We start from the raw sequence: 12,204 nt of genomic DNA, 5'->3' as shown, positions 1-12,204 counted from the left end.
AAATCAATTCATCTAGTGTTTACCTGCAATCTCTTCCAGTGAGTTTGCCCTCATATCCAGCATCACAGTGCCATTCATGATGCAGCTGCGAAGTTCAAAGAGACTGTGTAGAGACAGAGTGGCTACATAGGGTTTACTCCACCGCTCACCACCATCCTCAACGTCTTCCTCAAACTTAAGCCACCTGCAACCAAAAGAAAACAAAAAAAATCCTCGATTTTGCCTTGTATTTTCCTTTTAGTTTTGATGTGTACATTATGTTTTATCACATTGCTAACTCATAGTCGTCTGGCCACAGCATTTAATAAACTTTTATTTAGATAGAAACAATTCAAAGTCTCAAGCACAACAGGGGAGAAAAAATACAAAGGCGTACCTTGCTGTCTCCTTCCATTCAGCATCCTCACCCTCCCTGAGGCAGATTTCGTCCAGCTCAGTGAACAGGGCGTGGGGGATGTGTTCCTCATCGCCATCCTCAGTCCCCAACAGAAACTGCACCCTCTGAGCTGGTGTGTCTGCTGCAGCAAGTTTGATAGGTGGAAGACAAGCACAGAAAAGAAGAAAAAAGCCAAAGAAATTAAGAATTTGAATCCCACTGGAAGACATGGATTAGAAGCACATAACCCAGGTTCTGTAAAAATGTGTAACCTAAATCAGCATTTTAGAACCAAAACCTACTGTGTGATGGGGATTCTCTTCCATCCTCAGCTGTGGAATCCCTCTCTTTGGACCTCTTCCTGTGTCTGTGTCCATGGTGACGATGTCGTCGGTGCGACCTCCTGCCTAGAGGAACGTGAACCCCAATGTAGAGAGTGCGGTGACCTTGAGAAAAGATGGAAAAAGATGAAGCTGTGTCATTGATCTAAAATTTTACAGACCTAATCGGTGAGTCACTAACCAGTGACTCATACGCAGGAATACTGCCAATGTGGGATGTGGCAAGATTAAGAAGTAGCTCAGTAAAAGCCCAAAAGTTAAATTCTTAGAGACACTTTTATTTATCAGGAAATGTCCTGATTATTTCAGTGAATGTTATTAATTTTTTAATGTACAATCTGTATTATCTTTTCACAATCAAAATGCAAAATAAAACATTGTGCAGTCTTACATTACTCTATAACTGCCTAACCAAACACTTTTACCATCTGGGTAAACTAATTATTATATAGTTTAAACGTGGCAGAAATTTTATCAATGTTGTTAGATCCCTGGCACAACTGGGGGTACGTACCTCCTGTGGAAATAAAGCTAATATCATTAGCATGATAACTGTGACAGAGGTCACCCATACAGATAAATAAACCAAAAGACCTGGTGTAGAATACAAAGAAAATGGGACTGAGCACCAATCCTTGTGGTACTCCAGTGAAAAGAAAACATCCTTTAGCCTTTAGCCACTGTATTTTGAGTCATTTGCTGTAAAGCTTTTGCTGTAAAGCACCAGTGTGGAGAAACTCCACACTGGTGAAAAATGAAAAAAGAGAGTGTAGGAAAGCTGAGCGCAGATGGAGAAAAACAAGCCTCCAGCTTCATTACGACATCTATAAAGAGAAACTTCACAATTATAATTTACAACTGAGGAGTGCAAGAAGGTCCTACTTCTCTGACATCATCACCAAAAACAGTCATAATGCTCCGGTCTTATTTTCTACAGTTGACAGGCTAAGAAACCCTCCTGTGTCAGTGGCAGCTGAGCTCATTCGACCACGGCCTGCAATGACTTTGCCAAATTCTTCACAGAAAAAATCCAAAAGATTAGACAAGCAATTGGTACATCAACAGCAGATTCAGGATATGTACTGTGTCCACCGAAAAACAGTTTAAACACCATGAAACAGTTTCACCCGATTAACAGCAAAGACCTGGAGGACATCTCAGGTCAACTGAACTCCTCCTCTTGCTGTTTAGATGTCCTGCCAACAAGTTTTTTCAAAAAGGTCTCAAAGACTTTAGAGTCAGACCTGTTACAGATCGTCAGCTTTTCTTTAATGTCATGTGTGTTTCCAGAACCACTAAAAACTGCTGTAATTAAACCTATACTGAAAAAGGACAATCTTGACAAGATACAAATGAACAACTACAGGCCGATCTCAAATCTCCCATTTTTAAGTAAGATCATTGAAAAAGCAGTTTCTCAACAGCTCAATTACTTCTTAAAACAGAATAACTGCTATGATGCCTTCCAGTCAGGTTTTAGACAGAACCACAGCACTGAAACCGCTCTGACCAAAGTGTTCAATGACATATGTCTGAATACAGACAGTGGAAAAATGTCAGTCTTAGTTTTACTGGATCTCAGTGCAGCATTTGATACAGTTGACCACAACATATTACTCAAACGACTGGAGAACTGGAGACCAAGGCCCTGTACAGGCTCTTGGTAAATGCATTGAGGAAATTAATGACTGGTTGTGCCACAATTTTCTCCAGCTAAACAAAAACAAAACTGAGGTAATAGTCTTTGGCGCCAAAGAAAAACGATTACAGGTCACCAGAGAACTTCAGTCTATACACCTAAAAACCACAAACCAGGCAAGAAATGTGGGTGTAGTGATGGATGCAGACCTAAACTTAGAAAAACACATTAAGACAATAACAAAGTCAGCTTACTATCACCTCAAGAATATATCAAGGATAAAAGATCTGATGTCCCAACAGGACCTGGAAAAACTAGTCCATGCATTCATCTTTAGTAGGCATGATTACTGTAACAGCATCTTTACAGGTCTACCTAAAAAATCAGTCAGACAACTACAGCTCATTCAGAACTCTGCTGCTCGAGTCCTCACTAAGACCAAAAAAGTGGACCACATCAGTCCAGCTCTGAGGTCTTTACACTGGCTGCCTGTCCGTCAGAGGATAGACTTTAAAGCTCTGAATGGTTTAGGACCAAAATACATCAGTGACCTCCTGATCCAGTATGAACCTTCCAGATCCCTCAGGTCATCTGGATCCAGTTTTCTATCAGTTCCCAGAGTCAGAACCAGACACGGAGAAGCTGCATTCAGCTTTTATGCTCCTTATATCTGGAACAAACTCCCAGAAAGCCTCAGATCAGCTGAAACACTCAGTTTATTTAAATCCAGGTTGAAGACTCACCTGTTCTCAGCTGCATTTAAATAAAGCACCAAATCCACACTTAAGCTTATATTTCAAAACTTACATTTTAACTACTGATTTTATCTACTGTTCTGATTTTATCTGTTTTGATTTTATATACTGTTTTGTTTGTTTGTTTGTTTGTTAATTAGTTAGTTTGTTTGTTTGCTTGTTTTAATCAATTTTAAATGATGCTTTTTATTTGTTTTTGTTTCTAATGTCTCTGTAAAGCACTTTGAATCACCTTGTTGTTGAATTGTGCTATACAAATAAACTTGCCTTGCCTAAACTTTGTGGAAAACTTGTAAATATTATTTTACCTAAACCTTTTTCTGCAGGTGAACACGTTGCTACAGGTGTTAGGACATCAGCTGAATGAGTACATTGGTTACGGTAAATATGCCAATGCACATCATCTAATTCAACTTATAGACCTTTCATTCCCAAGTAGAAGTAAATCACATATAGAATTGCAGTGTTGAGTTTAGACTTTAGCCTATTTTTATGCATATAAAAAGAACCCATACTGGCATATTTTTAACTCTCACAAATGCTGGTTTAATAAACAAAATTATATTATTATATCATATTTCAAAAACAGGTCTAGAAAAAAAAAACAAGCTATCATAGCTTGTAGCTTGTACATAAATAAAAATAACAATGGTCAACTTGCCCAGTAATATAGAGAAGTAAATCCCACTGTCTGTTAGATAAAAACCACAAAGACATTATTTAATGAACTACTACCTATAGGGCCTTTGGCCATCTTTGCACAAGTTAAAATGATTTTGACATTATAATATCTTTGTAATTACTTACTTTCATCAAATAAATACAGAACAGATAATGAAAGGGAGATTGTGAAAGGATATTGTACAATGTAGCACAAAGGCCTTTTTCTAATGTCCATGTGTATGTACGTGCGCATCCGCAGGGTCAGTGAGAAGATAATGCGAGATGACTTTCTCCTCTTTTATTGCAATCGAGCTGCCTGGCCGCTGCTGCCTTCCTGCCGGCTCTCAGCTCTGTGTCCGGACACAGACAATACTTCTGCACACGCTGTTCTCTTTATCTGGCTTCACCACCGTATGAGGCGCCACATTGTCTGGCATAATGTGACACCAAATGGATATACCCCATGAAATTTGATGCTAGGGAGCCACAAAATAGGGTGCGTCAAAGGAGCATCACTTTAAGTCATTTTTTTCTCACCAGAAAGATGACACAAGGGAAGGTGGTAGGTTATACTGTTTTCATCAACCCATCAAAGGCACTAGCACTTTTGTACAAATTTACATGTCTACTTTACTGAAAAAACAACAATCTTGTTGGCATTCACCTTTAGAGGAAAAGATCAAACTCATTTTGCATACCACTGTAAAAACGGTTATTTCATTCATAAATAATTTATCATTAGCAACCATTAAATATATCACTTTGTTTGTAACACTATACATGCTGAATTAAAGTGAAAGTATGCATTTGAAATTAGTGTTCATGTGAAAACTGTGTGCATCACAGTCATACATTTCAACACATTCCCCAAAACTGTACAAGTAATTCCCAGTAATGCTAGCATGAGTAAGTTCTCTCAAGTATTTTAAATCCTCAGGATATGTGTATTTTTTAATATAGGAGGAAAGATTATTTATTATTATATTTGCAATGTACAGTTGAAGTGTGAATACACTTCCTATACATATCTGATTGATTATCAGAAAAACTGTATATTGTATATTTTCTCAGATAAAAATATCCCAGTGATTGCCTTGAATTGTTTTCACTTGCTTGGATACATGCCTAATCTCATCACAGCATACTAATCAGATTTAAGCAATGAAAAGACAAAAGATGAATCATCTAGGAGCACAGTAACATCAGATCATTTCAGAGTACACACCCTGCACCAATAGGAATCCAGAGAAAAAATTAGATCTCAGAGGACACGATGAGAAAATGAACGACAGGTCAGAATAGATTTGTAGTTAGGCTATCTTCTTAACAGAGCATGTACTATTGCAGATGCAAACTGCTCTCAGCATTGACTGAATTATGCATGTCAGAAGCCGAGGAGAGAATGACTGTGCATATGCAGGAAATTTCATATATGAACAGACAGGACCTAGGAAGCTGAGGAACACATAACAGGAAAGCAAGAGAGCTTTAGAGTTCATGAGCAAGTCTCACAAGTGAAGGACTTTACAAAAATAGCACTTGTCCTCCAGGCCTAAACTACTGCTGATGTCATAGGATGTTTCTTTTCTTCTGTTGCCACATCTCACTGGCTTTCAGTCAGCCTCAGCCTGAATTCACTCAGCTGTGTGACATGCTGTGTTTTAGCGTCCACATCCTCAAGTCCATGGGTGTGTATTCATGTATGTGTAGGATTACGTGACTACTGACAAAAGTAATTCTGATTGGCTTTTGCTGGGTTTTGCAGTCTTATCATACAACAGCCTTGGCCTCTGAAGAAGCAGTACAGTTTATGTTCTCAGTTTATTCGTGTCATGTGTGGCAACCTCTTGTACTTGTTGACATTGCAAAGTTTTTAAAAATTATTTATTTGAAGGCCTCCATATTTCTTTGATTAGAGATAGTCTTTATATATATATATATATATATATATCTCAGTTTTTGATGCCAACTGGAGACTATTTAAATAGCTAAAATAGCTGATTATTTCAAATATATTTATATTCAAAATTCTGTAAAATATACATTTACAGAATATATTCCTAATGTCAGTAACTTCCTAAAGCAGCTGCTTGCTATAATTTCATATCAAATGTTAATCAAACATGAAATAAAGTATTTCTGGGAACTCCTTTCAGTGTTGCTCCAAATTTTATGCAATATAGAATATTGCAGAGTAAAGTCAACAAGACTAAAGTCAGCATGCAGCTAATAATAGTAAACATGCTAAGTGTGACAAGGGTGCGGTAACATCAATGCAATAAAACCTAAATCATGTGTGTGGGGTTGCCCAGCTAGCAGTTGTATGGATGTCCCCAACAGAAACACTCTTAAAAAAGGTGCGTGACCTAGCCTTTGGTATTCTCCTGGTGTAATGTGCATGCAGGTACACAGGAGGCTGCAGTCCCTGGCACTCCAGAGTGGCAACCACTGGAGGGACACATGATTCCTTCTGTAAGAAGGATCCCAGGAAGGAGTTTGTTGCTTTTCCTAAACCCTTTAGTTCTGGTTACATTTTTAAGCTCAGACACTGCAAAGTGAATTAAGCCACGTCTGGCTCTCATCAGCAAAAAACAGGAGATGAAAAGTTAAAAGCTCCAGTGTGGGACAGCTATAGGTAGACTCCCTATCCTTAGACACGAAGGCAGGCATAGGATACAGAAGCATCAGATTTTAGCTAGACAGCAATAGGAGTGTTTCGAGTGAAAGTTGCTTTAAGTAAAGACATTCTAAAGGCTCAAAAGGCAGCTCTAAAAGTGCCTCTAAAACTGTCAGTAAATCGCACAAGGGAAAAACAGGCTTGGCAGGAGACCTCAGCTGGTGGCCTCCCTTCATAAACCTCCTTATCAGAGAATTCTGACCAATTGGTGCAGAACCAAAGCCAACATGACAGGCTGAAATTGCAGCCAAATACATCATAAGAGTGGAAAATGCTATTCTCTTATCTAGCAAATCCTGAAGGGAGCATAACAGCTTTGGAACTGAGCACTAATAAGGAATGATGTTCCTATCTGAACACCATATCTAAGGTACACACCATAAAGTGAACATGTGGAAAGAGCTGTTGCACTCTGAATGGTCTCAATGACCCACAGAAGAAGAACAGACTCATTCAAATTCAAGTTTTCACATGCCAGGCCCCGAGAACTAACTGCATTGGATGTGGATGAAAAACCTGCCTATGTCTCTGTGACGCTAAGTCCCTCAACCCTCTTGGGATTGAGTCACAAAGGCAGTGGCCACTGCTGGTTGTGGAGCAGACAGGCTCATTGCTTCTCATTGACCCAACAGGCCATGGATGGTCATCCATGGCCTGTTGGGTCAATGAGAAACAATTAAAATCAGAGACAGTCACTGCTCCCTGAGGTTGAAAGGGAGAAACACATATAGCAGCACATTCAGCCATGGGTGAGGTGAGATTTTTTGTCCTCGCCCTCATTTCTTAGAGAAAATAATTCATTGCATGATGCAAACAGATTTACGGACGCCTGACCAAACTTGTCCCACAGCTGGTAAACTATTTTGGGATTGAGTCACCACTCCCTGTAGAGTAGAGAACCTCTGGAGAGCAAATCCGCTCCAGTGTTCAACACACCAGGAACATGCGTCACACTTAATGAGAGGAGTTGTTTGCTGCTCTACATAATCAGGCTCTGAGCCAACTTGTGTAATGTCACCGAGAGAAAGCCTCCCTGACAGTTTATATACACCACTGCTGTTGCATTGACGTCCTTAACAAGACATTTTCAGAAGCAGCAAGAAATAGCTCAAAGCCAGAAAAACTGTCCTCCACATATTTGTTTGAAGGAGCAACTCGGGCCAAGTGCCATTTATGGTCCTTCTCTTGAAAATACCCCCTACCCAGTCAATGAAGCACCTGTTGTCAGAGTTTTCCTCATAACAACCACATCCAAGTGGTCACCAACAGCGAACACTTCTAGATCTCCCCACTCACAGAGACCGATCAGGCATACATTTGAGAAGACATCTCACATCCAGCTGCAGGGGAGATACCCAGTGCTGAATCCTCCATCCTCAACAGCTAATGAGCGATGAAAGAGATTACTGAGGACATCAGCTTATCAAAAGACCATGTTTCCCTTGTGAAAAAGGGGAAGGTGGTGGCGAAATTTCTCCTTGACTTTGAACAGTTAGAGAAATTATATCATCCTGATTTTGAATTTAATGTCAGCAATCATGTCTCAAAAATGTTGGGACCGGGCAACAAAAGATTACAAAAAGTAAGTGGTGATAAAGAAATAACCGGAGGAACATTTTGCACCTAATTAAGTTAACTGAGCTTCTCTTAAGTAAAAGTGGAAGAGATTTACCACTCTATAAAAATCTAGAGCTTTCAGAATAATGCTCATCAACAGCAAAGGCTGTGACTATGTCACCATATAGAGCATATCATATACTCAAGAGATTCTGAGACTCTAGAGAAGTCTCTGCGTGTAAGGGACACTCTAATAAGTCAATATTGGATGCTCATGATCTTCTCAGCCTAAAGCGGCACTGCATTAAACAAAGCCATGATTATGTCATGGAAATATCTACATAGACTCAAGATCACTTCTAGAAATCGCTTTTCCATGTTATCCACAAGCTTTGTAATCCAAAGAAGAAGTAACATGTGAACACGATCCAGAAACGTCACCGCTCTTCTCTGGTGTAGTCAAAATCTTTTTCAGGAAAGGCCTCACATATTTCAGAGGGATAATGCTAAACCGCACGCTGTACCTTTTACAACAGCGTAGCTTCATTGTTGACGCCCAGGATTTGAATTGCCTGCCTGCAGTCCGGACCTTTCAAAAATATGACAGAAGACCCACGACTGTTGAGCAGCTAGAGTCCTAGAATGTCAGACGGGAATGAGATAACATTCCTCCTCAAAAGGTCCAACTGATGATCTCTTTAGTTCCCAAATGTTTACGACTCTTGTTGAAAGAATATTTTTGTAACATGTTGCTGCAAACAAATTCAAATTTAAATTCAAAACAAGCTCATATTTTTCTTTTCATATTTTTTTATTTACATTTCACACAACATTCCAATTTTTTAGAATAGGGGTCATACTTAACACATTAAAGGAATACTTTCTATTGAGATATTGTTCAATTTTGTATTTGAATTGGATCTATTAACAGTGATGTAATACACATAATTAACTCTCCTAGAACTAATCTAGGAGGAGGAGTTATGCAGTGACATAACTTCAGAGGATCTTCTTTTCCTGCTTTTTGAAGAGTCTGTGTTACCACAGCAACAGACAAGAATAAAGTAATTATGGAAACCATCATCCAGAGACACGGGTCCTTGAGATGAAAGTACTGCCTCACTGACAGAGTGTCAGAATAAAAGACTGACATTTCTGCCAGCTACCTAGGTCCACGTTGCCTGGTAACAAAAATTCTGTGGATGCTGACGGGAAACCAATTCTGCTTCAGTAATAACTCATCTTTTGAGTGTACCAAAGCTTTCTATTGTTTGACTATTGCACAGAAAACTCTTTAATGCTCTCGGTATGAATGTACATTTATTTTCACAGTTTGCTTCCTAACAGGCCTTTGTCTTGTATGCTGCTTTCTAAAATTACTTCATGTACCCACATTATTTTGCCCATTTTCACCTAGTTTAGATTGTCTTTGGTCATCTTACTAAACATGTAAATACATCAGGGTTGTTTTGGGTTTTTTTAATTACACTTGTATTGCAAAATGACAGGTTTAGCAATAAAGTAATGTTCACTACCTTTAATCAATCAAGGCTTTATTCGCCATGTGCAGGTTGCCCTGCACCTGCAGTGAAATATTCTGAGTATTCACGGCAGCCGTAAACTCACGCCTCTTCCCATCGTTCCAATCCCAGCGGGCAGCCTTGTGGGGGTTTGAACAGCCGGTTCCGCTTTCTTAATTCTTCGATAAGTCAGGGCCAAGCCAGCTCCGATCAGCCAGAACCCTGTTACCATGGTTCCGAATAGGTAGATATCTTCAGCACTCAGGCTCACCCGAGCCCAAACTTCTCGTTGAGAAAGGGGTGTCAATTGCATTTAGGGACCAGTTGATCAAATCCATAATTCCTCTTTTAGGTTTTAGAGAACAGACTGTGAGAGAGTGTTCCAGGGAAGAGTAATACAAAAAACACGAGACTAGACAAGGACATAAGAGGCTAAGCAGGGAAGCTAAGGGAGAGGAGGAGGAGAAAAGTGCGACCGCCTTCGTCAAGAGCAAGAGCAGAAAAAAAAGTCAAATAATAAAGGTAATACATTCAAAAATAGATATGGGGACAATTGTATTACTAAAACTGGTGAGTCAACATCTCGTCAATTCTCTCATTGTTGTTAACATACTCAGTCAGGTTAGTCTTTGTCTTAACATGCGATGCTACTTAGCACTATAAAGTTAATGACTTTTAAACATATCATAACAGAGAGCCTGTTCCAGATCCTCTTGGACTAAACCCAAGGTTTGGTCTGCTTACATTATATGATTGTCATGGAGTACTGATCTTTGTGCATTTTTAAGACGTTTTCTTATTTGCTGATATTTCCCTGTGGATTTATTAAGGTTTTTCTTTTTAAACAAAAATTAAGTCCCCTTTTACAAAAAGGAAACCCTTTTGTAACCCTTTGAACTTTGTTGTCTATTCAGGATGCTGTTTGGTGCAGAAATTGCACCTCTGTCTCTTTTATGTCATCTGAAATGCTGATGTGCAGAGAAAAGACCTTGTGCTCTTTGATGCAGCAGCACTCACATCAAAATCCAACATCCATTTGCAATGACTTAGACAAGTGGACTGATATTATATAGGGCTTTTCTGGTGTTCCTAGGCTCTGCTATGATTAACACTGCTATGATGTAGCTTTTATATATTACATTGATATTATATAACACATGAAAATGACAGATATAATTGATCAGTGTTATGGAAAATGTTGGTGTGAGCAGTTTTTGAGTCACCTGGGAATAAACATCTGAATATTTTGGCCTCTGCTGTATCAAGCAAATGTTCAGTATCACTTAGTGATGTTACCTTCTAGTTCTTCCTTCTCAAAATTGGTGGTGAGCATGGAGCGTGTGCCCCCGCGGTCCACTATTGCCTCTTCATCAGTTCTCTACAGGAGACACACAGAGGCAAAGGTGATTACTCAGCATTAAAAAAATAAGAACCAACAATTTGTATGTAGCATGCACATTTTTAATATTATCTTCCTACAAATTCACAGGTGTAGCACTTCCCTGTTGCCCTAAATGCAACAATTCTCTGGCTCCCCTGCTATCAGCCTAGTGAAACGATGTGTCTTGAAATAAACACACAGGAAAACTCAGCATTAAAGCTGACATCCAGTCACTGTTACCATGGCAACAACAGACAGCCAATTGCAATTTAGAAGGAGCACATTCATCTATGGAATGCCAGAGTACACCATTTTCAGTTACACCTTTAAGAAGATCGCCTTATTGTGTGTACACTTTAAATCATGTAAACCCTAACCCACCCACACCTTCCCCAAGCCCAGTTTCTTGGGAACTGGAGCAAGAGCACACACTCAGTGTAGAGTGGAAGAAACAAGGCCTGGTGATAATGGACACAGAGTAGTGCTTTTCTGGTAACACCCTTCTATAAATAGCTCTGACCTTGACAAATAAAAAAACAGGCTGCATAACTTTTGAGTGTTCACTGTGCTTTTAATATTCACTGAAAACACTGAAATGTGAATGTGGTGTTTTTAACATTTGCTCTGGAGACAAAAAAAAGGAGACAACTTCTGTGGCTTACTAGTAGTAGAAAAGTGGTTGTAGCAATAAATTTTCTATCTCCTTGTCACTTTCTCTTATACCTCTGACTCTGCGTCTTATCACTCTATGTCTCTCTCTTTTTATTAGGAGTCTTGTCTTTAGCTCCTAGATCATATGTGTTTTACTAGATGTCCCCTATGAATGTGCAAGTCATCGAATTATTCAGTATCAACAAGCATTTTGGTAGTCTTCACACAATAGCATTTGACTAAAAAAATAAACTTAGCACAAAAAGTAAAGAAATTTGTGTTCGGTCTATTTTTCTTTGTTAGGGCCCTCAGGCTGTTGTGGCTTCTGCGTGCCACTGAGGCCCCTGTTTGCTAAATAAATAAACGTCCAATATACCTTGTTGCTTCAGACTTCACTCATCTAATTCAATAAACTACACCAAAGAAAAGGACAATAGCATGATAAGTTGTTGACAGAGAAAATTTGAAGTTTTTCATGGACATTTCAAAATGGCAGCAATGCTGCCCATTGGCTCCAAAATATCTCACCATGTTGACCATTATATGGTTAGAATATCTTTGCAGACTGGAAGGCAGTTTTTACACCCTGGTCAAGGAAAAACTTTTAATGAATTAGACATGGAAAAAACTATGTGAAGTATATA

General features: G+C 39.1%; 1 protein-coding gene across 4 annotated transcripts in view; it reads right to left on the bottom strand.

Annotated features, from left to right (window-relative positions):
• The window catches only part of LOC146491930 (sodium-driven chloride bicarbonate exchanger-like), a 52,280-nt gene that overhangs the window by 22,426 nt on the left and 17,650 nt on the right, over nt 1-12,204 (bottom strand). For 3 of the 4 annotated variants that reach the window (XM_085150251.1, XM_085150254.1, XM_085150253.1), the window contains 4 exons: nt 10,825-10,906; nt 679-822; nt 377-518; nt 24-184 (listed from right to left, as the gene is read on the bottom strand). In XM_085150251.1, coding sequence (XP_085006377.1) covers nt 24-184; nt 377-518; nt 679-822; nt 10,825-10,906 — 529 coding nt within the window. The remainder of the gene's footprint in view (nt 1-23; nt 185-376; nt 519-678; nt 823-10,824; nt 10,907-12,204) is intronic. The other variant, XM_085150252.1, reaches the window with a different exon arrangement.

The sequence above is a fragment of the Neolamprologus multifasciatus genome, chromosome 23 (assembly GCF_963576455.1).
Source record: "Neolamprologus multifasciatus chromosome 23, fNeoMul1.2, whole genome shotgun sequence".
Taxonomy (NCBI): Eukaryota; Metazoa; Chordata; class Actinopteri; order Cichliformes; family Cichlidae; genus Neolamprologus; species Neolamprologus multifasciatus.
This window is presented reverse-complemented; position numbering and strand designations above follow the sequence as displayed.